Source organism: Polyodon spathula, chromosome 55, assembly GCF_017654505.1.
Source record: "Polyodon spathula isolate WHYD16114869_AA chromosome 55, ASM1765450v1, whole genome shotgun sequence".
In the NCBI taxonomy this organism is placed as follows: Eukaryota; Metazoa; Chordata; class Actinopteri; order Acipenseriformes; family Polyodontidae; genus Polyodon; species Polyodon spathula.
This window is the reverse complement of record NC_054588.1, coordinates 1,114,752-1,142,684: the sequence shown is the minus strand read 5'-3', so window position 1 is coordinate 1,142,684 and position 27,933 is coordinate 1,114,752. Positions and strand designations below refer to the sequence as shown.

Below are 27,933 nucleotides of genomic sequence, written 5' to 3'. Positions count from 1 at the left end.
GGGTGGGAAAGGATCCATTTGATATATTCTATTTTTGACACGTCACTATCAAGAAATTCGTACGGAAGCACGGAAGGGATAAATCAACATTCATCCCAGACCAGCAATGGAATTACAGCGTGAAACTTTTACTGAAATACTAATGCTGGCACTGTATCCCAAACATGAAAACAGTGTCAATCCTTTAAAGTTATTCGGCTAATCTAATTACATTATCAACGATAATGTGTTCGAACGGTGCTGATATAAAAGTAAAACTCGCGTCCTTCGAGCCGGTTTTGAACCAGAGTCCAGAGCGCATGTAAACTGCAGCGCATTCATTACAGCGTGTTGCACTTCTCAATAGAGACACACGGGGGCGCACTTCACTGTTTCAATGAGGAGATATTTTAAATGAAGAAAATGTACTTTGCTGTAATAAACTACGGAGGATAATTTGTACCAAAATAAATAATACCAATGTTTTCCAATGTTATCAGACACACTAACTATAACGAGACATCCTAAAAACTACGTATTAACTTATATTTAAATTATGTATTATATTGTTCTTTACATTATGAGGCAGTTTGGTAAAAATGGGTTTTTTACCAAAATATCGCTGTAGTATTTTGGGCCACTGTGTCTGTTTTAACTCGAGTATGCCCCGGGTGCGGTTCAGTAACACAGGTTCAGATTTGTGTCCACATGCGCAACATTCGTACACATACATATCTGTGGTTTGAGTAAGATTGTACACTAACACGGAATAATACAAAAAGAACTGAGAGACGTTGTCGGCAGGACAACCTGCGCGGGGAGACCCCAATGGATTTCTAGTCCATCGCCTTAACCACTCAACCAGCTAGGTGTCTCTTGTACTGTATTCTGAGCGATGCATTACCGCTTCTGCCTGCAGGGAACAGCCAGCAATTTCAACGTCAGCTCAGGTCTTTGTTCTAACCGAGTCCTTTATTGAATTAATTCAGAGGTAGTAAAACACATCGAATTCTGTAATGCCTTCTTATAGTCTAATTGTATATTCTGTCATTTCTCACTCGGGTAACGCGCCGGTGTGAAGCTGGAAGGCTATCCCATTGATTGCTGCTGGTTCTGTAGCTTGTTCCAATTTTGGACTTTGTTTCAAGAAATAATTTCATTTTTTTATGCTAAGATGATGTATTAACTCGTTAATAAGGAGTTTTTTTTTTTTATTTTACTACTGATAACTGACAAATGAGCTGTTGTTTTAAGATCCAACAGCCGTGGGGGGGAGAACACGCCTCTGATTTGCCGCGAGTTAATACATCATCTTCGCATAAAAAATGAAATTATTTCTTGAAACATACTCCAAAATCCGTAATCAACATAATAATAATTATTAATCCAATAATAAATTGGATTTAAACTTTCGTTTGACACAGTGGGCGGCTCTGAAAAGAGCCTTTGTGTTCAAATGTAGCCGATGCAAATCCTTAACCCCCGAACCCGTACAGAGTGCGCCCCTGGCGCTTCAGCGCATACACCACATCCATAGCGGTGACGGTCTTTCTCTTGGCGTGCTCAGTGTAGGTGACGGCATCCCGGATCACATTCTCCAGGAACACCTTCAGCACCCCGCGGGTCTCCTCATAGATCAGCCCGGAGATTCGCTTCACTCCTCCGCGGCGAGCCAGGCGGCGGATAGCAGGCTTGGTGATGCCCTGGATGTTATCACGGAGCACTTTGCGATGACGCTTGGGCGCCTCCTTTCCCGAGTCCTTTACCGCCTTTGCCTCTTCCAGACATACTGCAGGAATGTACTTAAAAATCAAAAACACTATCGCTCAAACATGGGCTATAAATACTTTGCGTACAGTCCAGTTTGTTCACACACACTAAAGTAAACTGTAACAGCAAGATTTACTCTCTCTCTCTCTCTCTCTCTCTCTCTCTCTCTCTCTCTCTCTCTCTCTCTCTCTCTCTCTCTCTCTCTCTCTCCTCTCTCTCAATATATATATATATATATTATATTATATATATATATATATGTTTGAATTATACTGCATACAAACTTGAAGGCATATGAAAGAAAGGGTTTTTAAAAAATGTGCAGAAAAAGTTTAAAAGATTCAAGATTTTTAAATATTTTAAACTTTTTGTGTACATTTTAATAACTTGTTTATATATATATATATATATATATATATATAGCAAGGATCACAGTATCTGGCACATCATAAATAATATCTTTCTGACTCCTGTGACTGAAGGTATAGTAAGTCTGATCTGTGGTTACAAAATGTTGGAATGTTTACATCACGTGGATATATGTGTTGTCTTCAGTGTTATTGAAATGCTTGGGACAAAGTAAGATGTACAGATCAGCACCACTAAATAACTGGACATCAGGGCGTCCGGGCCTGTTAATTCCTGCCACACTGACACAGATTCCAACTCCGGGACTGTCCGGTCAAACCCAGACAGGTAACAGTCCTAACTCAGGGAGGCGCTGTTCAATTCTCAAATACTCTGCCACCCTCGTAAACAACACCACACATTCCCCCCATTCACTAACGCCGTGACCCGACCGGCTTCCCTTGCAATACATGTAACATAGACAGACAAGACAAACTAAACAGACAACAAGTCCTGCAACAAAGCAATTGTCCGAGTCGTTAAAGAATTCCCAGCTGTATGACTTCGTCTTTCATGAGGAGACCCGCGGGGTGCTGAAGGTGTTCCTGGAGAATGTGATCCGGGATGCCGTCACCTACACTGAGCACGCCAAGAGAAAGACCGTCACCGCTATGGATGTGGTGTATGCGCTGAAGCGCCAGGGGCGCACTCTGTACGGGTTCGGGGGTTAAGGATTTGCATCGGCTACATTTGAACACAAAGGCTCTTTTCAGAGCCACCCACCACAAACGAAAGTTTAAATCCACTTAATTATCTTTGGTGTTCAGGTTAGAGAGTTACAGACACACGAGATGTTTTGTCTAATATGCTGTTTTTTTTCTCTTGTCATTTCACGTACGATGTTTTGAGAAATATTGGGAGTTGTATGTTTTGTTCAATCAGGATCTTCGCTGTTTAAACAAAATATATCAAACCAGGAATTGCTCATTTCGTCACCAAGACAAAATGGTAACATTTTCAAATAATGACTACGTAATTACTCGCATGCGCAAAGATACAGCACAGCATTTGGAAGGGTTAGGAGATCGGTGATGCTGTATCAAAGATATGATATTAATATCTCTGATTTAAGTTTATTAATTTGTACAAAATATGTTTTAAACAGGTTTATAAAGAAATAACCAACCAGCATATCGGTGGGCATGCCTACTTCAATGAGCTCCTGTTCTGTGTAATATTAGTATTGTGAAATTCCCAAAGCTACCCCATTGTTAGTATATAAATGTATTTTATTTTTAATGTTATTTGTAATAAAAGCAATTATCTGCTTTTGGATACATCAGAACGCATAGAGGTCTAAACTACAGAAGATTATAAAGCAAAGACAAAGAATTCTGAGGAAAATCGAACAGGACGCTCAGTTTGTTCCAGGTTTCAAAGTACAGAAATAACCGCGAAGTAGAACGAAGAGCTGAACAGCTGGTGGGGGCGGGTTTACAGGAGAATAGCGCCCAGTTGAAAAGAGCGGGCAGGGACATGTTGAAACCAATCAGAGACGTATGCACGCCATGACGCTTAGAACATGCTAATATACATTGCTCTGTTTTGTCCAATCAAGCATAAGTGAGCGTGTATAAAAGATGTAGCACGCATAAACAGGGTTACTTTGTAATATTTTGCTCTACAGTGAAGATGTCTGGAAGAGGAAAGACCGGCGGTAAAGCCCGTGCTAAGGCAAAGACTCGCTCCTCCAGGGCCGGGCTGCAGTTTCCAGTCGGCCGTGTCCACAGGCTGCTGCGGAAGGGAAACTATGCCCAGCGTGTCGGCGCTGGAGCCCCGGTCTATCTGGCCGCTGTGCTCGAGTACCTGACTGCTGAAATCCTGGAGCTGGCCGGGAACGCCGCCCGGGACAACAAGAAAACCCGAATCATCCCGCGTCACCTGCAGCTCGCTGTGCGCAACGACGAGGAGCTCAACAAGCTGATGGGAGGCGTGACCATCGCTCAGGGCGGAGTGCTGCCCAACATCCAGGCCGTGCTGCTGCCCAAGAAAACCGAGAAGCCAGCCAAGAAGTAAATCACTCGGACGCCGCTTTTAGATCTTATAAACCCCCAAAGGCTCTTTTCAGAGCCACCCACTTTTTCAATGAGAGCATGTTATCTGTTTAATATTGAACCTTGTTACTGTGTCTGAGGTACCGAATGAATTAAAAATGCTATTATGTGAACAATAGAACACCAGAATCTATCTGTAACCCTATCAAAAACCCTGATTTCTACACTAAGGGGTCGTTTCATTTCTCCTATGAATGAAGTCGGGTTTAGAACAATTTTACATCAGGTGTCCTTTGGCTGTAATACTGATACACCTGTCTCTGCGGCCGAAAGGTGGCGTCCCGGATTAACTCTGAGGGGTCACTTAACTTCACTGAGGAACGTGCGGGCTCGCTGTCCCCAGTTACACTTAAAACAAACAAACAGAAAAAAAAAACACTTTTTTAAAAAACAAATTCATTTAATTGCAAATGTGATCTTAGTTGCTTTTGTCTACCACGGAGAAGTGCGATTTTTTGTTGAGGTGTTTTGTGTGTAATACAATTAAACACACACACACACACACACACACACACACATATATATATATATATATATATATATATATATATATATATATATATATATATATATATATATATATATATATATATAATGTGTGTGTGTGTTTTTCAATAGTATATGACCTATAATAAACACTGGATTGTGAAACGCAATTAAATGTCTCTTTCAATAGAATAGTTTACTGTGACACAATGACGAAACACAGAATCAGAACCCTATGGCCGGGTGTAAACCGGGAGGGGTCAGGGGCGTTCATAGAATGCGTGCGGAATTTAAATGGTTCAATCACTCAGAATCTGGAATATAACCAATGAGGACTATAAAGTCGCCATAAGTATCTCACAGCCTATCAGAGTGGCTCAGTTCCTCTATATAGTCTCTGGTATTGCCTGTTTGTATTTTAGTGTACATTTCTCATAGTGTATAGAACAGCTTGAAGATGGCAAGAACCAAGCAGACCGCTCGCAAGTCTACCGGTGGAAAGGCGCCCAGGAAGCAGCTCGCTACCAAGGCTGCCCGAAAGAGCGCTCCCGCTACCGGCGGCGTGAAGAAGCCTCACCCTACAGGCCCGGCACTGTGGCTCTGAGAGAGATCCGCCGCTATCAGAAATCCACCGAGCTGCTGATCCGCAAGCTGCCCTTCCAGCGACTGGTCAGAGAAATCGCTCAGGATTTCAAGACTGATCTGCGCTTCCAGAGCTCCGCTGTCATGGCGCTGCAAGAGGCTAGCGAGGCTTACCTGGTCGGGCTCTTTGAGGACACCAACCTGTGTGCCATTCACGCCAAGAGAGTCACCATCATGCCCAAAGACATCCAGCTGGCCCGCCGCATCCGCGGAGAACGCGCTTAAACTGCAAAACCCTTAAAACACAGTGAAACCCAAAGGCTCTTTTCAGAGCCACTCACTCCTCTGAAGGTGCTTTTTTCCCCAGTTAAAAAATAGATTTTGCCTTGTATGGTAGTCTTTATTTCTTGTGCAATCATTTAACAATGTGGGCATGTTCTGTAGATACGTACGTGACTATTAATGTGTTTTACATTTAGGAACACTAATTTAAATTCTAATAGAAGAGAAACTCAAAAAATAATTACGATTAAATTGATTTGTTAAGCATTGCGTTTCTAATGCACTATTAAAATCGAGCGCTATAATGTGACAGGAGTACCACGTTTATTACTTACACTGGGTAAGGAAAACATCCAACCAACTCAAGCTATTCCTTCACAACCCGTCCTCGTTAGTGTAGTGGTCGGTATGAGACTGATGCGGGAGACCGGAATTCTCTGGGAGAATAATATATATATATATATATATATATATATATATATATATATATATATATATATATATATATATATATATATATATATGATTTGCTTTATTTTGCCCAATAATAATAATAATACACGAAAGCAGTAAAAATCACTTTTTACAGAATGTATGAAATTATTGTTTCCGGTTACTTTCTATTGTCACAGTACTTGCACACTTAAAACTTTAAATCTCCTTTGCTGTCTTCAACCACGAAATCCTTTTTGATCAGGTGAACATACTTCTGTTATTGCTTGTTTCTTTATTTATAGCCCTTTTTGCACTATTCGCCACAGTTCTGTTTTGAAATCCATGTTTACATCCTCTGTAATACAACTTTAAATCTTGCGATCAAGCCTCCCTTTCTAACTGCTTTCGTTTTAAATCTGGCAAGCGGAATCTCCAGTAGAAAGGCAGGAATGGGCTGCCACTGTGTAGTTAGGTGTGTAGTATTCAGAGCTAATCATAGACGTCAGCACAGCGGGGTATTTACCAGCTGCACTGGGAAAAGTGTCATTATTATTATTATTATTATTATTATTATTATTATTATTATTATTATTATTATTATTATATCGATTAAAACCGAAATTCTGAATTATGCAGACAGCAGTTGGAGCCAGGATGGCTGAGACAGGGAGAGTTTCTTAGCTTGTTTGCTGTACGTATGGTTGCCAAGGCAACAGCGCCCCCCAGTGGTGAGTATGGTTTTCTTTTTACGACAGTGTTGACAAGGGCTGCTCCCGCACACACTCTTCCTCCCTCGGCTTAACATTTTAAAATATATATTTTTTCCAACGCGCGTATTTTCTAAATAATAACAAACTACGACTCGTGACAAAGATGCCTTAGATTGAAGAACAATAAATAAAAGAAAAAGCGACTCTCCCCGTCGGGGAATTGAACCCCGGTCTCCTGCGTGACAGGCGGGGATACTGACCACTATACTAACGAGGATCTCGTTGAAAACACACCCTGTGAAATTGTACACAAGTCAGGCAATTGCTTTAATTACAATAAACGATACTTTCATTGCATATTTTCGAATCTGTAACATCATTATTTAACAATAGCTATGAATTAGATTACAGTTTAAGATTTATTATTTTCGAAAAAAAAAAAAAAAAGTTTTACCAGGAAACTAGCCCGTTTAATTCGAGTTCGTTTTAATGAGCTTTATTTGTATTTAGTGCGAGTTGTATTAATAACACAACCCAATAGGGTTATATGGTACCCGTGGGAGGTGTCAGGTAGGTGGCGCCAGCGTTGTAATAGACTGGCTGCTACAATGTTGCACAGAATCGCCTTATTCGAGGGCTCCCCCGTGACGTCTGTCAAAACTCCAGCAGAAGAAATTTGTGCAGATCCCGGCCCAGTTTGAATAGTTGCTGCGGGAGGCTGGCTGCGGCTGTGAACCACAGAGACGATGCAGAGATCACAAGTGACCTGCTAATCGTAATGCAAATAACCACTAAAACTACCGCTGCCTGGGCTGTGCAGGATCTGCACACATTTCTGTGAACGCGCATCTCCACGAATCTGTGCGGAAATGCAGAAATCTGCGCTATAACAACACGACCAAAAATGAATATTAATGAATTACATCAAACTGACTCTGTATATGTAGATAAACCAGACAAGAGTAAAGCTAGGGTTAAAAATGATCAACCCTGATTAATAAATGTAATATTGTTTATACTCGTGTTTACTCTTAATGAGCAATTTGATGTCAAAATGATTCACACAAAAACACATACACACGCACAGGCAATACACACATAATTTAATGAGATGTAAAATAATAATAATAATAATAATAATAATAATAATAATAATAATAATAATAATAATAATAAAACCCTAGACAAATCTGTTTATTACCTTAAAATTAGTACCATACATAAATAAAAAAGAGCGTGTTGCCAATGCAATTGGTGATCAAAGAAATCATAAAGTAAAATAAAGCAAAATGAAATCAATAAATAACAACGCCATATGAATTATTGCTTCCGTGCGTGTGTTTTGAAGCGCTGCATTCACTGCGCTGCGCTTCCAGGTTTGCAGACGGCGTTTCTCCAGGAGCTGCGTGTGACGTCGCGCAGACAGCAGCCAGGAGCAGCCGGCACGGCACGCTGTGGGACAGCAGGACTCAACCCTTGTGTCCGGGAGGAGAAACATGGCCACCGCATTTTCAGAGCTGAACTCGCTCACATGCTGTGCTCAGTGTGATCAGTAACGGCGAGTGTTCAAGACGATTGCTGGCGGTATTGCATAGGTACGCGGGCTCAGTGTTTTTACCTTTTAAATATAAGACAGTTCACCAGAGTAAAAGACAAGGCTGTGTGTGTTGAGACGCGTCTCTGAAATGAAAGAAGAGATGGATATGCGCGCATCCTCCGCGTCTCTCCTGGAAGAAGAACTCGCCTCTGCTATCGAGCCTGCAGTGAAAGCGGCTGTGCTGAGCGTCATGTCTGCATTAGCAAAGTTCGTGGACAGTAAATGTGCAGTTTTCCACCTCAGACTGGACGAGAGAGACCACGAATTCGAAAGCGTGAGATTGCGATTGGAAATAGCGGAGAGCGAGTTGAAAGCCGTAAGCGAACGAAAATACCCGAACACTGGCGAGAACGCTGCACAGTCTGTCACGAACACCAGTGAACAGCACATCGATATCATCCATCAACCGAGAAGGCAGAAGGAAGGGCACCGTGTGAAACGCCTCTCATTTTTCACGGAGGGTGAAGCTGTAAGTCACGAATTCAGCGACAGTATTGTTGCTCATGGGCTGCCAGCCACTACACGCGATTACTCCACTCTACCAGCTCAGCCAGTCCGGGAGCCGGAGCATGCAGTCCACACCGCACTGAAAAACTCCCGGGTTTTAATCCAGGAGGATGGAATTTATTCCGAGGAGGACCTGCTGATGCGAGGTGATGAACAGATGGGCCACGCAAGCACAGCGGGGTGGAGAAGAGCAGTGGAAGGTAAGAAGATCGTGTTTCAATCTATCAGAGCAAACTGTTCTGTTCAGAAGGAAGGCGGGAAAGAATAAACAAATAGACCTGAATGACCTGCTTGTTCAACACCACCACTGCTTTAAGATATTGTAAAAGAAACAGAATGATATTCTAGCTGCAAACATGTTATTGTAGTGTTGCTTCTTTTGTCCAATCATTGTTTTACTTTCTATTGCACAGCACTGCCTTAAACAGCTAGGCTTTTGAGCAAAGGACTGCCCCCTTTGTCCCACTCCAGTTCCTTAATTACTAACATCTTGGTATCTGAGTATCTTATTTTCTCCTCTTTCAATGTATTCAAAGAGTGTAACGATCAAGCAATCTCACAAGTGCAGTGGTGGCCCACAGTGCTTTATTGCCTAGGGTCTTGAAACTTGCTAACTAAATATCTTCAATAGATAATTGCCTCAACTTAAAATATTTCAATTGCCGATCTGTCCCACTGGTGCATTGGTAATAATGACAGGTTACTGTCTGTGCAATCTGCAATGAACACAGTTTATGATGTAGATTTTACAGTGTTTCACTCTTCTCTTTGACACAGGTCCTGCACAGAGCAATGCTCTCCCCCATGCTGAGGAAGGGTTGAAGGCAGAATCAGCTCCCATTCAAGAGGAGCTCTTTGCCCAGGAATGGTGTAGAAGTCCAAAGCAGGCTACAGAGCTGACATCTATTGAAGGGAAGGTGGAGGAGGAACCTGCACTAGATCCTGAGCACATTAATGAAGAGATCCCTGGAATTGAACCGGTCATCATTAAAGAGGAGGTTCCTGAACTTGAATCTGACCCCGTTGAAGAGGGGGGTTCTGACCACTTTGAAAAATGGCAGCAAATTCACACAGGAGAGCAACTGCATCTCTGCCTTGTATGTGGGAAGAGTCTCAGTACATCAACAGAGCTGAAAAGACACCACCGAATTCACACAGGGGAAAGACCGTACTGCTGCACTGAATGTGGAAAGAGTTTCAATACCTCTACAGATCTGAAAAGACACCGTCGCATTCACACAGGGGAGGCGCCGTATTCCTGCACTCAGTGTGAGAAGAGTTTCAAACAGCTGCAGCATCTTAAATCACACCAGCGAATCCACTATGGAAAGAAACTGTATCACTGTACTGAATGTGAGAAGAGCTTCTCTCAGTTAGGAACCATGACATTGCATGAGCGAATTCACACAGGAGGGAAGCTGTATACAGCAGCAGAGCTCAAGATACACCAGCGATCTCACACAGGAGAGAAGCCGTATCGCTGCACTGAGTGTGAGAAGGGTTTCAAACAAGTATCCCGCCTCAAAGCCCACCAGCGCATTCACACAGGTGAGAAACGGTATCACTGTGCTGACTGTGGGAAGCGTTTCATTCTGTCTTCAGACCTCAAAAGACACCAACGAATTCACACAGGAGAGAAACCATATAGCTGTGATCACTGTGGGAAGAGATTTAATCGGGCTGGAAATCTGATGTCACACTTAGGGGTTCACACAGGGGAGCAGTCGACTCACTGCGCTCAATAAGAGAGATTTTATTTTCCACTCCCAGTTGAAGAAGCACACAGTATCCACACACTTCACTAGGAGCAGCAGCACTGTACCTTCATCACAAGAGGACTCAGTCTAGTGGAAGCTGAGAGTATACAAGACCCTGAGATGCAATTGGACTTTTTGATCCCTTTGTCAAAATGAACCCTGATTGTCTGAGTTATTAAAGTGTAAATCCTGGGAAGGACTTGTCTGATTTATTTTGCATGGATGTATATTATAGTTTCATGAATACAAGCTTCATTTAGATCATACTTACAGAGCCTGTCTGTCAGATTCCTGTCATTCAACACTGCAGAGATCAGAAAGCTCAATCACACAAATAAAAGCCCCACTATAATATCTTAATGTCCGTTTCTTGTCCTGCACAAACAGTTGGTTGGCAGAACAGACCACAACTCATGTGCATCCATTTCTACTCACAGCAGTACACTAACACTAACAGCTGTGTGGGGCGCTTTATCTGTGGCTCTGATGATGCCAGGCTCTCTCTCTTGGCTTCCAGTGGCATGGGGCTCTCTCTGTGGAGCTCTAGCAGCATGAGGTCCTCTCTCTCCTGTGGTGCAGGACTCTCTTACAGCCGTTAAGGTCTCTCCAGTAGTGACTCCATGACCACCTGGCTAGCAGCCCTTGCTGCGCTCTCGCCCTCTCGTCCGTTGAAGGGATGTTTGGTTCGACAGGTGGTAGAAAGACAAAAAGGAAAGAAAGAGCCGCCGAATTTAAAGGCGTACTTTCCTGCCTGCGATTTTGGTCTCCATTTTGTCATTTAAAAGGCGCTGGAGTTTTAGAGGCGTGCTGGAGACTGGCTGGATTAGTTTTATTGCTGGTTTATTTTATTATTATTATTTTTTTTTATGAACTCTGTCTCCGTGCACATATTGAGCTGCACTGCCCAATAGTTTTAAATTGTAATTCTGTGTTTAGTTATTGTTTGAATTAACGAGCAGTGCAAACCGCTTGCCGTGACTGTGTATTCTATATCTGCCCTGTTTGTTAAGTATAGGTTACCACCTGTATTTAATAAAATAATGTTCATAGCCTGACGTAGTAGTTTGGTTTAGTTTATATTTTCCTTCTGGTACTTTGTCCAGCTTATCCCACTCCGATTACAAAGAACGAGTGCCCCTCCCCGGTGCTGAAGTGATTTTTATTTTAATAAATATAATAATTGATGCAGCATAATGCAATTGACGTATCCAAATTCGATCATGATTTCAATCATACTATAGAAACCATCAACAATACATATGCCTGTTAAAGTTAGGTGTGCATAAGTACATATGTTCAATGAACGTGTCTTTCAGATTTTTCACATTCAAAATTTGTTTGTTATGCATAAATAAAATACATTTCATTTAAAAAAAAAAAAAATTGCAATATAAACGCTGTGTGGGAATCAAACCCAACACATGCTTCTAATGCAGGTTGCAGTAGCTTTCATACCATGAAGCACTATGCAAGTTTGCAAATAGTATAGCAGTAAAGTTACAGTTTTTATAACAAGTAACGAAAGGAACAAGATTGTGTAAATAATGATTATGTATTATCCCAATTGTATTGAATGTTTTCATCTAATTTTGCAAACATCATAATAAGCTTGATCTGTTCATTTATCAAACCCAGATATATTTCTCAGTCAGTCTTGGTTTATCAAAACTGTAGGACACTGTAATACAGTTTAACACAAGTAAGCAGGTTGGTGATTTCCAGTGTTACATAAAATATGCCTTTACAGTTAACATAATGCATTATGCTACATTTATTATTTACTGAACTAATATGAAATCATGGAAACATCATCATTTACAACACATTTAAATGCACAATAATGCAAACAGCATCCATCTACCTGTAATTTTAGGCAACTTGAAAACTGAACAGAAGTCTCCATGGCTTAGCTTAACCATGTAGCCGTCACTCGCTGAAGCTGATTTTACAGGAAATTTACAGATTCTAGTTACTGACGCTTCCTACAACAAAAGCTTTTTTTTTTAATCCCCTTACAAAGTCATGATACTCTGGTACCAAACATGTCACATACATTGTTTTAATTGTGAGGCTATCTAACAAAAGATGCTAAACGTTTATATACGAACAACATAAATACTGTATATAATTAATATTAGTACTATATTTTGTATATATACAGTACCAGTCAAAAGTTTGAGTACACTTGCTGGAAACTAACTTTTTTCATAGTTGACAATGTTTTACATCATATACGTTTCTGTAAATACTTGAAAATGAAAACACATGTTTCAATATACAAAACAAAACATAAGGAGTATCAAAGCAATGTTCAAGAAAATTGAAAATTGCCTCTAAATCTTGGATTCCTCAAAATAGCCGCCCTTTGCCTTAATAACAGCCTCACAAACACGAGGCATTTGGTTAACAAGTTTCAGCAGGAAATCACCCGACATGTCTTCCCAGCTCTTCTGCAACAATTCCCAGAGATCTAAAACACTTGTGACTAGCTTTGCTTTGACTCTTCTGTCCAGTACATCCCATACAAGTTGTATGGGATTGAGGTCTGGAGACTGGGCAGGCCAGGTCCTTAGATTGAGTTGTCCTTCACTCTCCTTCTTAGCCAGATGGTTCTTGCACAACTTTGAGGTGTGTTTCGGGTCATTATCTTGCTGAAGAATGAAGGACTGTCCAACTAGCCATAATCCTGATGGAATGACATGCCTTTGAAGTATGTTATGATAGCCATGCTGGTTGAGCTTGCCATGGACAAGTTTCTTCCTCTTATTCTGTACTCTTAACAATGGTTTCTTTGCAGCAATTCTTCCCGTTAGGCCAGCTTCACGCAATCTCCTTTGAACAGTTGATGTTGAAACATCTGTACTTCTAGTAGCATTTAGCTGAGCTTGTATTTAAGGGGCAGTTAATCGTCAGTTTTGCAGACCTGTGACTCGAATGAACTTGTTCTCTGATTCTGAGGTCACCCTTGGCCTGCCTGACCTTGTTCAGCCCTCATGAGTCCCAGTTTCTTCAAATCGTTTGATGGTCTTGGCCACAGCAGTTACAGACACTTACAAAGTTCTTGCGATTTGTCTTAAAGATTGACTTTCATTTCTTCAAGTAATTACAGTCTTTTTTCTTTGCTTAACTGAGTGTATTTTGTCATTTTCTGCTCCCTTACATTGAGGAATGACAAACTTGTGTAGAGGGTGAACTATGAACCACAACTGATGCTGCAGAGTCACTTCCAATTGGACCTCGTTTGTTTTGCGTCTCACCCGAAGGACGGAGCACAAGGAGGTGAAGTGACTTGCTCAGGGTCCCACACAGCGAGTCATTGGCTGAGCTGGGATTGAATAGGTACTGGGACAAAGGAGGTCGTTGAAATAGGTAAACAAGATTATTTGACAAATTAATAAAGAACGTAATCAAATATTCTAATATAATATCTTTCATATAGTTTCAAAACTGCTTTAAACTTCCCAATGCTTAGCCGATAGTATAATGTCTATGCTGCGGTGTGCTGTCTTTCTGCGCATGCGCAGCTGTACTGTTCTGTGGTCAGGAAATAGCGAGAAATCAACGCCGTTTCGTTGACTCTTTATATCTCATTAGACTTTGCACGCAAAGGGACAGAACTAAAGGACGGCTCGGTATCTTATATAGAACGTCTTTGGTTGCGTATCTTGATATATCAAATATATTTGGTTATCGTGGTATATGAATATCTTTGCCTCTTTCTAGGCGTAGTATTATTTTACACACTGGTGGTGGAGCTCGCTAGCTGGCGCTAGCTGGGAAACAGGCACTGGAGGGACACAATCAAATGTTTATAATCATTGGACACAAAACGGAAGTGTGTGTTTGCAAGCTTAAACAATACAACTGGAGCAAAAGAGAAGTTTAACCTTTCTGCATTTTGCGGTTACTGCCGAACAACTGTATTATTATTATTATTATTATTATTATTATTATTATTATTATTATTCGCATTAATGGAGTTATAGACAGTACTGAAAAGGTTAAGTGGGCAGTTTCCCAGTTAGACAAGACAGAAAAAAACTAGCTTTCGTTCAGACCGCAGTGTTCTAGAAGCGAGAGGCGCGTCTCTGAAATGAAAGAAGAGATGGATATGCGCGCATCCTCCGCGTCTCTCCTGGAAGAAGAACTCGCCTCTGCTATCGAGCCTGCAGTGAAAGCGGCTGTGCTGAGCGTCATGTCTGCATTAGCAAAGTTCGTGGACAGTAAATGTGCAGTTTTCCACCTCAGACTGGACGAGAGAGACCACGAATTCGAAAGCGTGAGATTGCGATTGGAAATAGCGGAGAGCGAGTTGAAATCGATGCGGGGCGGAGAATACACGAGCACTGGCGATAAGAACTTTACGCAATCTCTCACCAGCACTAAAACGCAATACCCCGGGAGCGACATCACCACAGACATGAGTGAATCGTATTGCTTTTCATGTGAGGGATTGCCTGAAGTACTTCAAAACACATGTAAGTATGGCTCTTGTATTGATACAGTTACCACATAAAGTCTCTCTCTCGGCAGACAGGCAATCTAGGTGACTGCTATATTTTCATTATTGTAGTGTTATATTCATGCTGACCCTAATTGCTTATTAAAAAAGGGAGATGTGTAGCTTGACCTGTCCTACTGCTTTCTTAACAGTCAATATAAGAATACGGCTACACTTACATTGATTCTGCTAGGGTCTTGAAGGTTGAACTGTTTTGCTCATGTGCTGTAGTTATTTCAACATCGGTGCATTTGTGGGACTAACATCTGCAATGAACACACGTTATGATGTAGATTTTACAGTGTTTCACTCTTCTTTGACACAGGTCCTGCACAGAGAAATGCTCTCCCTCATGCTGAGGAAGGGTCGAAGGCAGAATCAGCTCCCATTCAAGAGGAGCTCTTTGCCCAGGAATGGTGTAGGAGTCCAAAGCAGGCTACAGAGCTGACATCTATTGAAGGGAAGGAGGAGGAGGAACCTGCACTAGATCCTGAGCACATTAATGAAGAGATCCCTGGAATTGAACCGGTCATCATTAAAGAGGAGGTTCCTGAACTTGAATCTGACCCCGTTGAAGAGGGGGGTTCAGACCACTTTGAAAGACGGCAGCAAATTCACACAGGAGAGCAACTGCATCTCTGCCTTGTATGTGGGAAGAGTCTCAATACATCAACAGAGCTGAAAAGCCACCAGTACATTCACACAGGGAGGAAAGAGTATCGCTGCATTGAATGTGGGAAAAATTACAAATATTTAAACCACCTTAAAAAACACCACCGGACACACACAGGAGAGAAACCGTATTGCTGCAGTGAATGTGGTAAGAGATTTATTTCATCAGAACAGTTGAAAAGACACCAACGAACTCACACAGGAGAAAAACCGTATCACTGTACACAGTGTGGGAAGAGTTTTACTCAGTTTGGAAACTTGAAATTGCACAAGCGAATTCACACAGGAGAGAAACCGTATCACTGCACTGAATGTGGAAAGTGTTTCACACAGCTTCAGCACCTCAAAAGCCACCAGCGAATTCACAGAGGAAAGAAGGTGCACTGAAAAAGAGATCTTTTGCTCTTATTAAAAAACTCAAAGGCTCTTTAAAAAAAAATATATATATAGCGTTGCACGTCCTTAGGTGTTGATACAACTGTTTAAGTAACATGAGTTTCATTTTTATTTTTATTGTTAACATCCTGACCCCTTTTTGTCAATCGCAGCAGCTAGTTTCTCTATATATTCTCTGTCTTATATATATATATATTATATATATATATATATATATATATATATATATATATATATATATTTATATATAATTAGGCTAGTTTTGTGGGTATTACATTTGGATATGTTTTCAATAGTTTTAAAGTCTTAAGAACATTTTTAAGCAAAATACTATGCTATATGAAACACAACCCTTAGTGTTTACATCAGTGTTGCTAAATATATTGTTGCTGTGGATAGAATGTACATTCCATGATGGGTAACATATAACTTTATGCTACAAACTTATTTTAATTTCTTGCAACCCTAGAATGCTCTTTTTTAAAGGCAGTCTGGTAACAAGGAGTTATTGTTAATGAGAATTTGTTCTCAAGGGTTTTTCATTTAAGAGAAGGAATGATTGATTAATATTTCAGGTGAATGTTTAGTAATTGAGCACAGAAAACACAATAAAACAAGTTACAATCACAAAAAATGTAGTTGTTATTTTTTTTTTTTTTACAGTGGGAGCAACATCGGAGATTGATGTCACAACCGGTTTTCAAAAAGTGGGTTGTTTTTTGTAAAATTAGTTGGCAACCCTGTTTGTGTTCGCTACCAAGGCTGCCCGAAAGAGCGCTCCCGCTACCGGTGGCATGAAGAAGCCTCACCGCTACAGACCCGGCACTGTGGCTCTGAGAGAGATCCGCTGCTATCAGAAATCCACCGAGCTTTTTAATATCAAATATGTTTTCTTCACAAATAAAATACAAAAAAAACCCAAAAACTAAATTTAGATATATCTGTAACTGTAGGAGGCAGTGGTTAAAGCCCAGGGTATGTAAGGTCACTGGTTCAAATCTCACCTCTGCCTGACTCACTGTGTGATCCCAAGCGAGTCACTTCACCTCCTTGTGCTCTGTCCTGTGGATGAGATGTTACATCAATGTTCTATTGTAAGTGACTCTGCATATAATGCGCAGTTCACAGCCTGCCTCTGTAAAGCACTTTGTGATGGTGGGCCACTGTGAAAGGCGCTATAAAAATATATTATTATTATTATTTATAAATAGCCAGTGGTCTGTCTTAGCTTTTGATTTAATTTACAGGCTTTGCTCTGTGCAGAATGTAGAAAACGGACAAATGAAGGTGCAACATTTGATTAAATACATCTTTTATAAAGTTATAAGTAAGTTATAATAAACAAAATAAGCTAGACAAACATTACAAGTAATATTGGTGATTGCATTAACATTAATAAAGATTAGGCACTTATTAAAATGCTGCACTCCTAATATTCTTTATTCCTATTTTAAATATGGAAGGTCTTGGGGATTTAAAAGCCCATTTAGTTGTTTCACAGCAAAAAAAAAAAAAAAAAAAACTTATATGAAACTGATTTTAATATTCTAGTATTGCTAATACAGTATAAACTTTATAATTACAAGCAGTAATGTCTTTATATAGCACCTTTCACAGTGGCCCACCATCACAAAGCACTTTACAGAGGCAGGCTGTGAAATGTGCGTTATATGCAGAGTCACATCTCATCTGCTAGACAGATGACAAAGAGGTGAAGTCGTCAGGATCACACACAGCAAGTCAGTCGTAGAGGTGGGATTTGAACCTTTATTAAACGTATTGAACTTTCTTAAAGATTAGTCGCTTATTTAAATGATGCACCTTTGGCGCTGTCATAGCTGCACTGCATTCTGGTAGAACGTACAGCACCATCAACGACCGGCGAGTTCCACCGTTGCAGGACTTAATGATTGTCCCGTTTGTTTGCCATGCCACTACACTAGCTACGGGGGGGGGGGGGGGGGGGGGGGTGTTCACCAATCCTGGAGGCTGGAGGGCACGAAGAGGTAAATAGAATGCTGCATGAATGAGCGCAGTTGTGCTAGACAGAGGCTGTCTCGGTGAGAACGGGATCTAGGTTTTTATTATTTTGGTTCGTTTTGCTGTGGTCCTCAATTGGTTATTTGCCCTGTGCTAATAAATTCCAGAACGACGCCACTGGCTGTGTGGGACCTGCTTTCATTTTACACGCGACGTTACAACATGCATGTTATGCAGGAGGGGGGAGGGGGGCAGGGAAAAAAAAAAAAAAAAGTTTGGGAACAAAGACCGCATTTAATCACGAACTTTAATCTGAAATCAGATATAAAGGAAACTTCGTTCTTGTCGGGGTTATGTTTAGCTATTGATTAATATTGCACTATGAAAACGCGACTGATGTGCCGCGTTTACTATGCATATAAGGGAAATCTGCTCTTTTTAGAAACATGTGTTGGCTCTGAAAAGAGCCTTTGGGTTCATTGTTTGCATCGTCGCTTTAACTGCTCACTTCTTTTTAGGAGCCGCCTTCTTCGCTGCGGGTTTGGCTGCCTTGGTCACCCTTTTAGGTTTAGGCGCTGCCTTCGCTTTCTTCGGGCTCTTCTTTACGACGTTTTTAGGCTTAGCAGCCGCTTTCTTCGGGCTCTTGGGCGCCTTCTTTACAGCCTTCGGTTTCTTCGCTTTCGTAGGAGTCTTCTTGGGTGTCGCTGCTTTCTTCGCCGAAACCTTTTTCGTTGTTTTTTTGACAACCGCTTTCTTTGCTGCTGGTTTCTTGGGAGCTGCCTTCTTCTTGGCCGCCTTGTCCTTGGCTTCAGCAGCCTTTTTGTTGAGCTTGAAGGAGCCCGAGGCGCCGGTGCCCTTGGTCTGTAGCAGGGTCTCCTTGGTCACCAGGCTCTTGAGGGCTCTATTGACGAGGGAGTTGTGCTTCTCCACATCGTAGCCGCCGGCCTGCAGGATCTTCTTGAGCGCCGCCACGGACAGCCCGCTGCGCTCCTTGGAGGCAGACACAGCCTTGACGATCAGCTCCGACACGCTGGGACCCGATTTCTTGGGCTTTGTCGCGGTCTTCTTCTTGGGCGCTTTAGCGGGAGCAGGAGCGGCTGGTGCTGGGGCAGTTCCTGCCATTTCTAAAAGTTTAAACAAGATGCAAACTATGACTAATGCAGACGAGCAATGCTGTACTGTTCTGTCCCTCAGTGAATGTGAGCAGAAAGCTGGAGAGCGGAACTTATCCGCATGATGAGAACCATGAAGACTCAACGTGGCTCAGGCGACGCGCACCTTTTGAAAAACGTTGTCTTTTCTAACCGCAAGAAATATAGAATTTAATCCTGAAATAAGAACAAATATACACAACCAGCCGAGGATATCAAAAGAGCAGGCTTGTGTTCACAATTGAGATGGCCAAAACCGTGCCATCCTCTAGCGAAACCAAACTGTTCGCTCAGAGCTTCGCTAGATTTGTTTGATATAAAATGACAAATGTATTATTGAAACTAATTGTTTGACTGGACTCTACGCTTTTAGCACAAAATCAAATAATACCTGTTACACATCTGAATAGAATGACCGTCTTTGCATTTATTTTGTTATTTTATGAGATGTTTAAGTTGTGCGTAAGGCATGAGAGTTTTTAAACGTTGGGGGGCCCTGTTGCCTTTAACGCTAAGCAACACAAAAACCAACCCGAGCTATTCTATCAGCCCCTTCTCGTTAGTAGGGGGGCTGATAGAATAATATAGTGAAGCGGTGTTTGGCATTTATTTTGAATTGGAACAGTGGTGCAGCTAATGGTCCCAGAACGAAATCCTTGCTACGCCAACGTTATTAACCGTCATCGTAATAATCCACACCCGAAACAAAATCGTGGCCACGCCATTGCACTGGAATGAAAAGCTTATGAAAATAAAGCTACCATTGTGGATACAATGGAGCCTGATTGCACGGAATTACACAGCAGTTGGAGCCAGGATGGCTGACACAGGGAGACAGTTTATTGTAAAGGCAGCAGCGCCCCCCAGTGTTGAGTATGGTCTTCACTTTACGACAGTGTTGAAAGGGGCTGCTCCCGCACACACGCTTCCTCCCTCGTCTCCGGTGATTCGTGTAATAAAGTTTAGCTCAATTTTTTGTTTTAATTCTGTTAATATTTTAATACATATTCCTCCAACGCGCCTATTTTGTAAATAATAACAAACTACGACTCTTGAGAAAGATGCCTGTATATCATAAGAACAATCATAAAAGAAAAAGCGATTCTCCCCGTCGGGGAATTGAACCCCGGTCTCCCGCGTGACAGGCGGGGATACTGACCACTATACTAACGAGGATCTTGCGGGAGAATGAGAATCGCGGGTTGGCCATACTGTAACGAGGTGCGCTTGTTTGTGGTCTTGTTTTGAAGAACAAGGTTTCTATTTTTCTTATCAGAAATCCGGCAACCCTGTCCAAGGATAGGAAGGATTCTGCAGGCTTGTATTTGAAGGATTTACATTCAGTTGTGCGTGGTTTAAGCAGAAGCTTTCTGAAGCTTTCAAAGCAACTGCTGTGAAATTGTACACATGCCAGGCAATTGTTTTAATTACAATAAACAATGATTTCATTGTAAGAGTTATTATTATTATTATTTTTTGTAATTAACAATAGCTATCAATCAGTTTACATTTTAAGATTAATTATTTTAGTCAACAGTTAATAATTTAAAAAAAAATCGCGTTGTCGGCAGGATTCGAACCTGCGCGGGGAGACCCCAATGGATTTCTAGTCCATCGCCTTAACCACTCGGCCACGACAACCAGACATAAAACAATGCGAACTAAGATTCTGGGGAGACTGCGACCTTGTTTAATATTTTGGCACATATTTAAATAATGTAGTTGCTTGCACACTAGACTCCCGCAGTAATATATTTCTGTATTGACGATCAAAAAAACTGTTTTAACACCATTTAAAAAGGGAAACGCTATCTATATTTTATATGGTATACGGTATACACACCCCTGGGAGGTATTCTATAGGTGGCGCCAGTGCTGTAACAGACGGCTGCTACAATGTTACAGCGTTTGCAAATAATAACACGGAAGTACAGTCTTTGTGTTTGGGGGACTGGGATTACAATATGGCCACTGTAGCGTTGCAATGAAGAACTCGTTCGCGTGTTCTCTTTAGTGCGATCTAAAAAGGTGTTCAAGACGATTGCTCGGAGTACCGTAAAAGGTAACAGCAGATTGCGAAATTTCCATTTGAAACCATCTTCACAAAAGAGAAGGCGGTTTGTTTATGAGACGCGTCTGTGAAACAAAAGAAGAGATGGATATGCGCGCATCCTCCGCGTCTCTCCTGGAAGAAGAACTCGCCTCTGCTATCGAGCCTGCAGTGAAAGCGGCTGTGCTGAGCGTCATGTCTGCATTAGCAAAGTTCGTGGACAGTAAATGTGCAGTTTTCCACCTCAGACTGGACGAGAGAGACCACGAATTCGAAAGCGTGAGATTGCGATTGGAAATAGCGGAGAGCGAGTTGAAAGCCGTAAGCGAACGAAAATACCCGAACACTGGCGAGAACGCTGCACAGTCTGTCACGAACACCAGTGAACAGCACATCGATATCATCCATCAACCGAGAAGGCAGAAGGAAGGGCACCGTGTGAAACGCCTCTCATTTTTCAGGGAGGATGAAGCTGTAAGTCACGAATTCAGCGACAGTATTGTTGCTCACGGGCTGCCAGCCACTACACGCGATTACTCCACTCTACCAGCTCAGCCAGTCCGGGAGCCGGAGCATGCAGTCCACACCGCACTGAAAAACTCCCGGGTTTTAATCCAGGAGGATGGAAGCTATTCCGAGCAGGACCTGCTGATGCGAGGTGATGAACAGATGGGCCACACAAGCACAGCGGGGTGGAGAAGAGCAGTGAAAGGTAAGAAGATCGTACTTCAAGCAGAGCAGAATGTTCTGTTACCACAACGTTAACAAGGAGGGAGGGGAAAAGAACAAATATTGCCCCTTAATTGCTAATATCTTGGTGTATTTGACTACCTAATTTTCTTCTCTTTTAGTGTATTTACAATATCGAACTATCAAGTCAAGTCATCAAATTACAGCAAATATTATCAATTTGCTACCAGTGAGGAATGACTGTGTGTCATGATTGTTCTTCATTTTACAGTGTTTCACTCTTCTCTTTGACACAGGTCCTGCACAGAGAAATGCTCTCCTCCATGCTGAGGACGGGTCGAAGGCAGAATCAGCTCCCATTCAAGAGGAGCTCTTTGCCCAGGAATGGTGCAGGAGTCCAAAGCAGGCTACAGAGCTGACATCTATTGAAGGGAAGGAGGAGGAGGAACCTGCACTAGATCCTGAGCACATTAATGAAGAGATCCCTGGAATTGAACCGGTCATCATTAAAGAGGAGGTTCCTGAACTTGAATCTGACCCCGTTGAAGAGGGGGGTTCTGACCACTTTGAAAGACGGCAGCAAATTCAGACAGGTGAGAAACTGCATCTCTGCCTTGTATGTGGGAAGAGTCTCAGTACGTCAACAGAGCTGAAAAGACACCACCGAATTCACACAGGGGAAAGACCGTACTGCTGCTCTGAATGTGGAAAGAGTTTCAATACCTCTACAGATCTGAAAAGACACCGTCGCATTCATACAGGAGAGAAGCCGTATTCCTGCACTCAGTGTGAGAAGAGTTTCAAACAGCTGCAGCATCTTAAAACACACCAGCAAATTCACTATGGAAAGAAGCTGTATCACTGTAATGTATGTGAGAAGAGTTTCACTCAGCTAGGAACCCTGACATTGCATCAGAGAATGCACACAGGAGGGAAGCTGTATCACTGCACTGACTGCACAAAGGATTTCAATACAGCAGCAGAGCTCAAGATACACCAGCGATCTCATACAGGAGAGAAACCGTATAGCTGCACTCATTGTGAGAAGAGTTTCAAACAAGTATCCCACCTCAAAGCCCACCAGCGCATTCACACGGGACAGAAACAGTATCATTGTGCTGACTGTGATAAGAGTTTCATTCTGTCTACAGATCTCAAAAGACATCAACGAATTCACACCGGAGAGAAGCCGTATAGCTGTGATCACTGTGGGAAGAGATTCAATCGGGCAGGAAATCTGGTGTCACACCTTCGGATTCACACAGGGGAGCAGTCAACTCACTGCGCTCAATAAGAGAGATTTTATTTTCCACCCCCAGTTGAAAAAGCACAGAGTATCCAGACACTTCACTAGGAGCAGCAGCACTGTACCTTCATCACAAGAGGACTCAGTCTAGTGGAAACTGAGAGTATACAAGACCCTGAGATGCAATTGGACTTTTTGATCATTTTGTTAAAATGAACTTGTCTTCTGACCCCTGATTGTCTGAGTTATTACAGTGTAAATCCTGGGAAGGACTTGTCTGATTTTTTTGCATGGATGTATATTATAGTTTCATGAATACAAGCTTTATTTAATTCATGCAGAGCCTGTCTGTCAGATTCCTGTTGCTATAGGGACCAGGAAAGCAAATCACTGAAATAAAAGCCCCAATAAATAGTATTTGAATTGGCTTTTTCTTTTTCGGGGGTGTGGCAAAGGTTTTAATGTTCAAGCGATCTCATAAGTGCTGTGGTGTAACCATTATGTTCAGGAATATATAATGTTTTGCACTGGGGCTTTGATGACCTCGTTTTTCACACTCGGGCCTCTTGCTCACTAAATATCTTGGTATCCCTGAATAGATCATTACTATCAATGCAGAATGACTGTGTGGGACAATTATTCTTCATTTTACCCCAAAACATGTTTCTGTAATGGTGACAGCCAAAACACCATTTTGCAGAACTCCTTATATTGAAGAAATTGTTGTCTGCCATCACTGTATAATGTGGCACTCTGTTGACTTCATATTACATATAACAAATAATGTCAAAGATACAAATTCTCAATCATAATTATATATATGTTTGTACATGTTACAAATGATACAGCTTGGTTATGTTAACCTGTAATTGATTTCCAGGAAAATATAGGCATATGATATATACATATTCTCTCATATTACTGAATTACAAATGGTACATTGAAATTTCATTCTGTTCGATATTTTTTTTTAAAACGCTTAAACTCAAAATCAATTATTGTAAGGTGACATTGGTTTTATGTTGGAAATATTTTTAAGAAAAATAAAAAAAACTGAAATATCTTGCTTGCATAAGTATTCAACCCCTGTGCTGTGGAAGCTCCCAGTTTGCACCGATGAAAGAAATTGCCCTAATGGGGACACAATTACCTTACCATTGGCCTTCACCTGTGATCAGGGGTCTGAATACTTTTGCAAGGCACTGTATATATATATATATATATATATATATATATATATATATATATATATATATATAGACATGCTCAAATTTGTTGGTACCTGGACAGCTCATTGAAATAATGCTTCATTCCTCCTGAAAAGTGATAAAATTAAAAGCTCTTTTATCATGTATACTTGCATGCCTTTGGTATGTCATAGAATAAAGCCAGAGAAAGCAAAGGAGAGAGTTGTCTGAGCAGATCAGAAAGAAGATAATAGACAAGCATGGTAAAGGTAAAGGCTACAAGACCATCTCCAAGCAGCTTGATGTTCCTGTGACAGCAGTTGCAAATATTATTAAGGAGTTTAAGGTCCATGGAACTGTAGGCAACCTCCCTGGGCGTGGCCACAAGAGGAAAATCAACCCCAGGTTGAACAGAAGGATAGTGCGAATGGTAGAAAAAGAACCAAGGATAACATCCAAAGAGATACAAGCTGAACTCCAAGGTGAAGGTACGTCAGTTTCTGATCGCACCATCCATCACTTTTTGAGCGAAAGTGGCCTCCATGGAAGAAGACCCAGGAGGACTCCACTTTTGAAAGAAAAACATAAAAAGGCAGATTGGAATTTGCTAAAATGCATATTAACAAGCCACAATCTTTCTGGGAGGATGTCCTTTGGACAGATGAGTCAAAACTGGAGCTTTTTGGCAAGTTACATCAACTCTATGTTGATGACAGACGAAAAAATGAAGCTTTCAAAGAAAAGAACACCATACCTACAGTGAAACATGGAGGAGGCTCAGTTATGTTTTGGGGCTGCTTTGCTGTGCCTGGCACAGGGTGCCTTGGATCTGTGCAGGGCACAATGAAATCTCAAGACTATCAAGGCATTCTGGAGCGAAACGTACTGACCAGTGTCAGAAAGCTCTGTCTCAGTCACAGGTCATGGGTCCTCCAACAGGATAAAGACCCAAAACACACAGCTAAAAGCACCCAAGAATGTATAAGAACAAAACGTTGGACTATTCTGAAGTGGCCTTCTATGAGTCCTGATCTGAATCCTATTGAACTTCTATGGAAAGAGCTGAAACGTGCAGTCTGGAGAAGGCACCCATTAAACCTGAAACAGCTGGAGAAGTTTGCTCAGGAAGAGTGGACCAAACTACCTGTTAACAGGTGCAGAAGTCTCATTGAGAGCTACAGAAAACGTTTGATTGCAGTGATTGCCTCTAAAGATTGTGCAACAAAATATTAGGTTAGCGGTCCCATCATTTTTGTCCATGCCGTTTTCATTTGTTTTATTATTTACAATATCATGTTGAATACAAAATCAAAAGCAAAGTCTGATTTCTATTAAATATGGAATATACAATGGTGTATGCAATTTACTTTTGTCAGTTTCAAGTTATTTCTGAGAAAATTGTGCATTCTTTGTTTTTTGTGGAGGGGTACCAACAAATTTGAGCATGTCTATATATATATATTCTAAATAGAATAAAATGGTTCTGCAATACCCATTTGTTTTTTTAAGACATATTTAGTTTACTTATTAAAGACTGCACTGGAATATATACGTGATTTATTTCAATTCAGGGAATCCACGTGTGACAGCTATTACTTTACAATAGACGCTTAGATTACGTTTTCATGTCCTGTTCTTGCCCAGGGCGAGAGTGGAAAGTGTTCATACATTCTTTACATTTTCATACTGATAATCTCAGAGGGTGGTGCAAAGGCAACAGCCTCCTGAACTCCAGCACTGCGTACCCTTCTGCGCTCTACACTGCAGCAGAAAACACATGCTGTTGGCTGTCCAGTTTGTTTAACTACCTCTACCTTCAGCGGCCATCATGCACACAGGCTGCAGAAAATACACTGATTGGGAAACTCGTGTTTCTCTTGTTGTTTTAAACAAGTTTTTTTTTTACAATTTGCATAATTTAAATTTTTCAATACCTGGGTTGAATACAACTGCATTCAATATGAAGCAAATGCTTTTAAATCTTACAAATGCAGATTGGTGGAAAGGCTCAGAGGGGCAAGCAGGGGGAAACATGAGGGATTGGAGGTAGGAGGGGGCAGCGTGCTGAAGAGAGCGGTAGGTAAGAACAAGGGTCTTGAAATGACTTACACGTTCATTTAAACTGATTTTTAAAAATAAACATACGTATTTAAGCTTATTTGCATCAAACACTAGTACATGTCTGACAGCGTGTTGTCATAAGAAATAGATTGATATCGAAGGGCAAACTGGTAATCCAGATACAACTACCTTTCCACCATGTAAACAAACTGGACTGTCAACAATATCAGGTTTCTGTTTAACAGAAGGTTACAGAACGCTAAACTGTAAACTAAAACCCAGGAAATATAAGTAAACTCGAACATGACTCCGGGGCAGTGCGGTTTTAAGCACTTCTAAACGGTTACATTTTGTTACACTGTGTTCCAATTTAAAAATGAGAGCCAAGAGGATACAAAATACAAACAGCAGCAGAGCAGCGCCAACCAGAAACAGCGGGGAGGGAATGATACAACCAATCATAGGCAGACAAATAAAATTCTGCCCGCCCTCATCCACTGTGACGTCTTTAACATTCTAATAAGTTTTGCACTGTTTTGTCCAATCACGAATGAGCCTGTGTGTATAAAAGATCAGGAGAGCAGATGCGCATTTATTGCTTTGATATTCTGAACTACAGTGAAGATGTCTGGAAGAGGAAAGACCGGCGGTAAAGCCCGTGCTAAGGCAAAGACTCGCTCCTCCAGGGCCGGGCTGCAGTTTCCAGTCGGCCGTGTCCACAGGCTGCTGCGGAAGGGAAACTATGCCCAGCGTGTCGGCGCTGGAGCCCCGGTCTATCTGGCCGCTGTGCTCGAGTACCTGACTGCTGAAATCCTGGAGCTGGCCGGGAACGCCGCCCGGGACAACAAGAAAACCCGAATCATCCCGCGTCACCTGCAGCTCGCTGTGCGCAACGACGAGGAGCTCAACAAGCTGATGGGAGGCGTGACCATCGCTCAGGGCGGAGTGCTGCCCAACATCCAGGCCGTGCTGCTGCCCAAGAAAACCGAGAAGCCAGCCAAGAAGTAAATCACTCGGACACCGCTTTTAGATCTTCTAAACCCCCAAAGGCTCTTTTCAGAGCCAACCACTTTTTCTGTAAAAGCGCATCGAATCTGTTTATTGTCTGAATGGTACCAACCCCCGAGTTGCAGCAATGAATAGTTTGTGTGGTGGAGCAGTGTTACCATGTATCTGTAGCGATATCAAACACAGATCTTGCCACAGTTGGTGCTGCTGACATTCCCTACGTTCCTTAGAAAGAAACACTGTGACACAGTAACAATGTACTGGCTTACTTTAACTTAAACATCCCGCTGATAATAACAGAATAACTGAATTTGTCTGATTTACAATTTCGAATAATCCCAAGTACTGCAGTGAGAATTGCAACAATGAACACTTCCTGTGAGCAGTACAGCGTTACAGTATCTCTTCATACCCGCCACAGTGT

At 41.7% G+C, this 27,933-nt stretch overlaps 6 protein-coding genes, 3 non-coding genes and 2 pseudogenes across 9 annotated transcripts in view; 6 read left to right on the top strand and 5 right to left on the bottom strand.

The window, feature by feature from the left end:
- Nucleotides 1-1,312: 1,312 nt before the first annotated feature.
- LOC121307425 lies at nt 1,313-1,767 on the bottom strand (annotated as a pseudogene).
- A 1,995-nt stretch (nt 1,768-3,762) lies between these two features.
- LOC121307413 (histone H2A-like) lies at nt 3,763-4,244 on the top strand. The gene has a single exon (XM_041239625.1). It carries the CDS (start codon nt 3,790-3,792, stop codon nt 4,171-4,173), a length of 384 nt encoding a protein of 127 aa, XP_041095559.1. The 5' UTR covers nt 3,763-3,789; the 3' UTR covers nt 4,174-4,244.
- Nucleotides 4,245-5,153: 909 nt separating this feature from the next.
- LOC121307411 lies at nt 5,154-5,616 on the top strand (annotated as a pseudogene).
- Nucleotides 5,617-6,911: 1,295 nt separating this feature from the next.
- On the bottom strand, nt 6,912-6,983 carry trnad-guc. Its single transcript has one exon. It is a non-coding gene; the product is annotated as a tRNA-Asp (tRNA).
- Nucleotides 6,984-7,934: 951 nt separating this feature from the next.
- On the top strand, nt 7,935-10,760 carry LOC121307374 (zinc finger protein 135-like). The gene is made up of 2 exons (XM_041239578.1): nt 7,935-9,010; nt 9,588-10,760. Exons 1-2 carry the CDS (start codon nt 8,392-8,394, stop codon nt 10,553-10,555), a joined length of 1,587 nt encoding a protein of 528 aa, XP_041095512.1. The 5' UTR covers nt 7,935-8,391; the 3' UTR covers nt 10,556-10,760.
- Nucleotides 10,761-14,197: 3,437 nt separating this feature from the next.
- On the top strand, nt 14,198-16,314 carry LOC121307383 (zinc finger protein 383-like). The gene is made up of 2 exons (XM_041239588.1): nt 14,198-15,045; nt 15,394-16,314. Exons 1-2 carry the CDS (start codon nt 14,661-14,663, stop codon nt 16,125-16,127), a joined length of 1,119 nt encoding a protein of 372 aa, XP_041095522.1. The 5' UTR covers nt 14,198-14,660; the 3' UTR covers nt 16,128-16,314.
- A 1,789-nt stretch (nt 16,315-18,103) lies between these two features.
- On the bottom strand, nt 18,104-20,585 carry LOC121307405 (histone H1-like). Its single transcript, XM_041239615.1, has one exon. It carries the CDS (start codon nt 19,236-19,238, stop codon nt 18,621-18,623), a length of 618 nt encoding a protein of 205 aa, XP_041095549.1. The 5' UTR covers nt 19,239-20,585; the 3' UTR covers nt 18,104-18,620.
- Nucleotides 20,372-20,443, bottom strand: trnad-guc. The gene has a single exon. It is a non-coding gene; the product is annotated as a tRNA-Asp (tRNA).
- Nucleotides 20,586-20,826: 241 nt separating the features above from the next.
- trnas-aga lies at nt 20,827-20,908 on the bottom strand. The gene has a single exon. It is a non-coding gene; the product is annotated as a tRNA-Ser (tRNA).
- Nucleotides 20,909-21,224: 316 nt separating this feature from the next.
- LOC121307333 overlaps nt 21,225-27,933 on the top strand; it is a 28,121-nt gene continuing 21,412 nt past the window's right edge. The window contains exons 1-3 of the mRNA XM_041239511.1: nt 21,225-22,029; nt 22,304-23,299; nt 27,121-27,505. Of these exons, the coding sequence (XP_041095445.1) occupies nt 21,393-22,029; nt 22,304-23,299; nt 27,121-27,505 (2,018 nt within the window). The 5' untranslated portion in view covers nt 21,225-21,392. The remainder of the gene's footprint in view (nt 22,030-22,303; nt 23,300-27,120; nt 27,506-27,933) is intronic.
- Nucleotides 27,088-27,582, top strand: LOC121307414 (histone H2A-like). Its single transcript, XM_041239626.1, has one exon. The coding sequence runs from the start codon at nt 27,126-27,128 to the stop codon at nt 27,507-27,509; it is 384 nt and encodes a 127-aa protein (XP_041095560.1). The 5' UTR covers nt 27,088-27,125; the 3' UTR covers nt 27,510-27,582.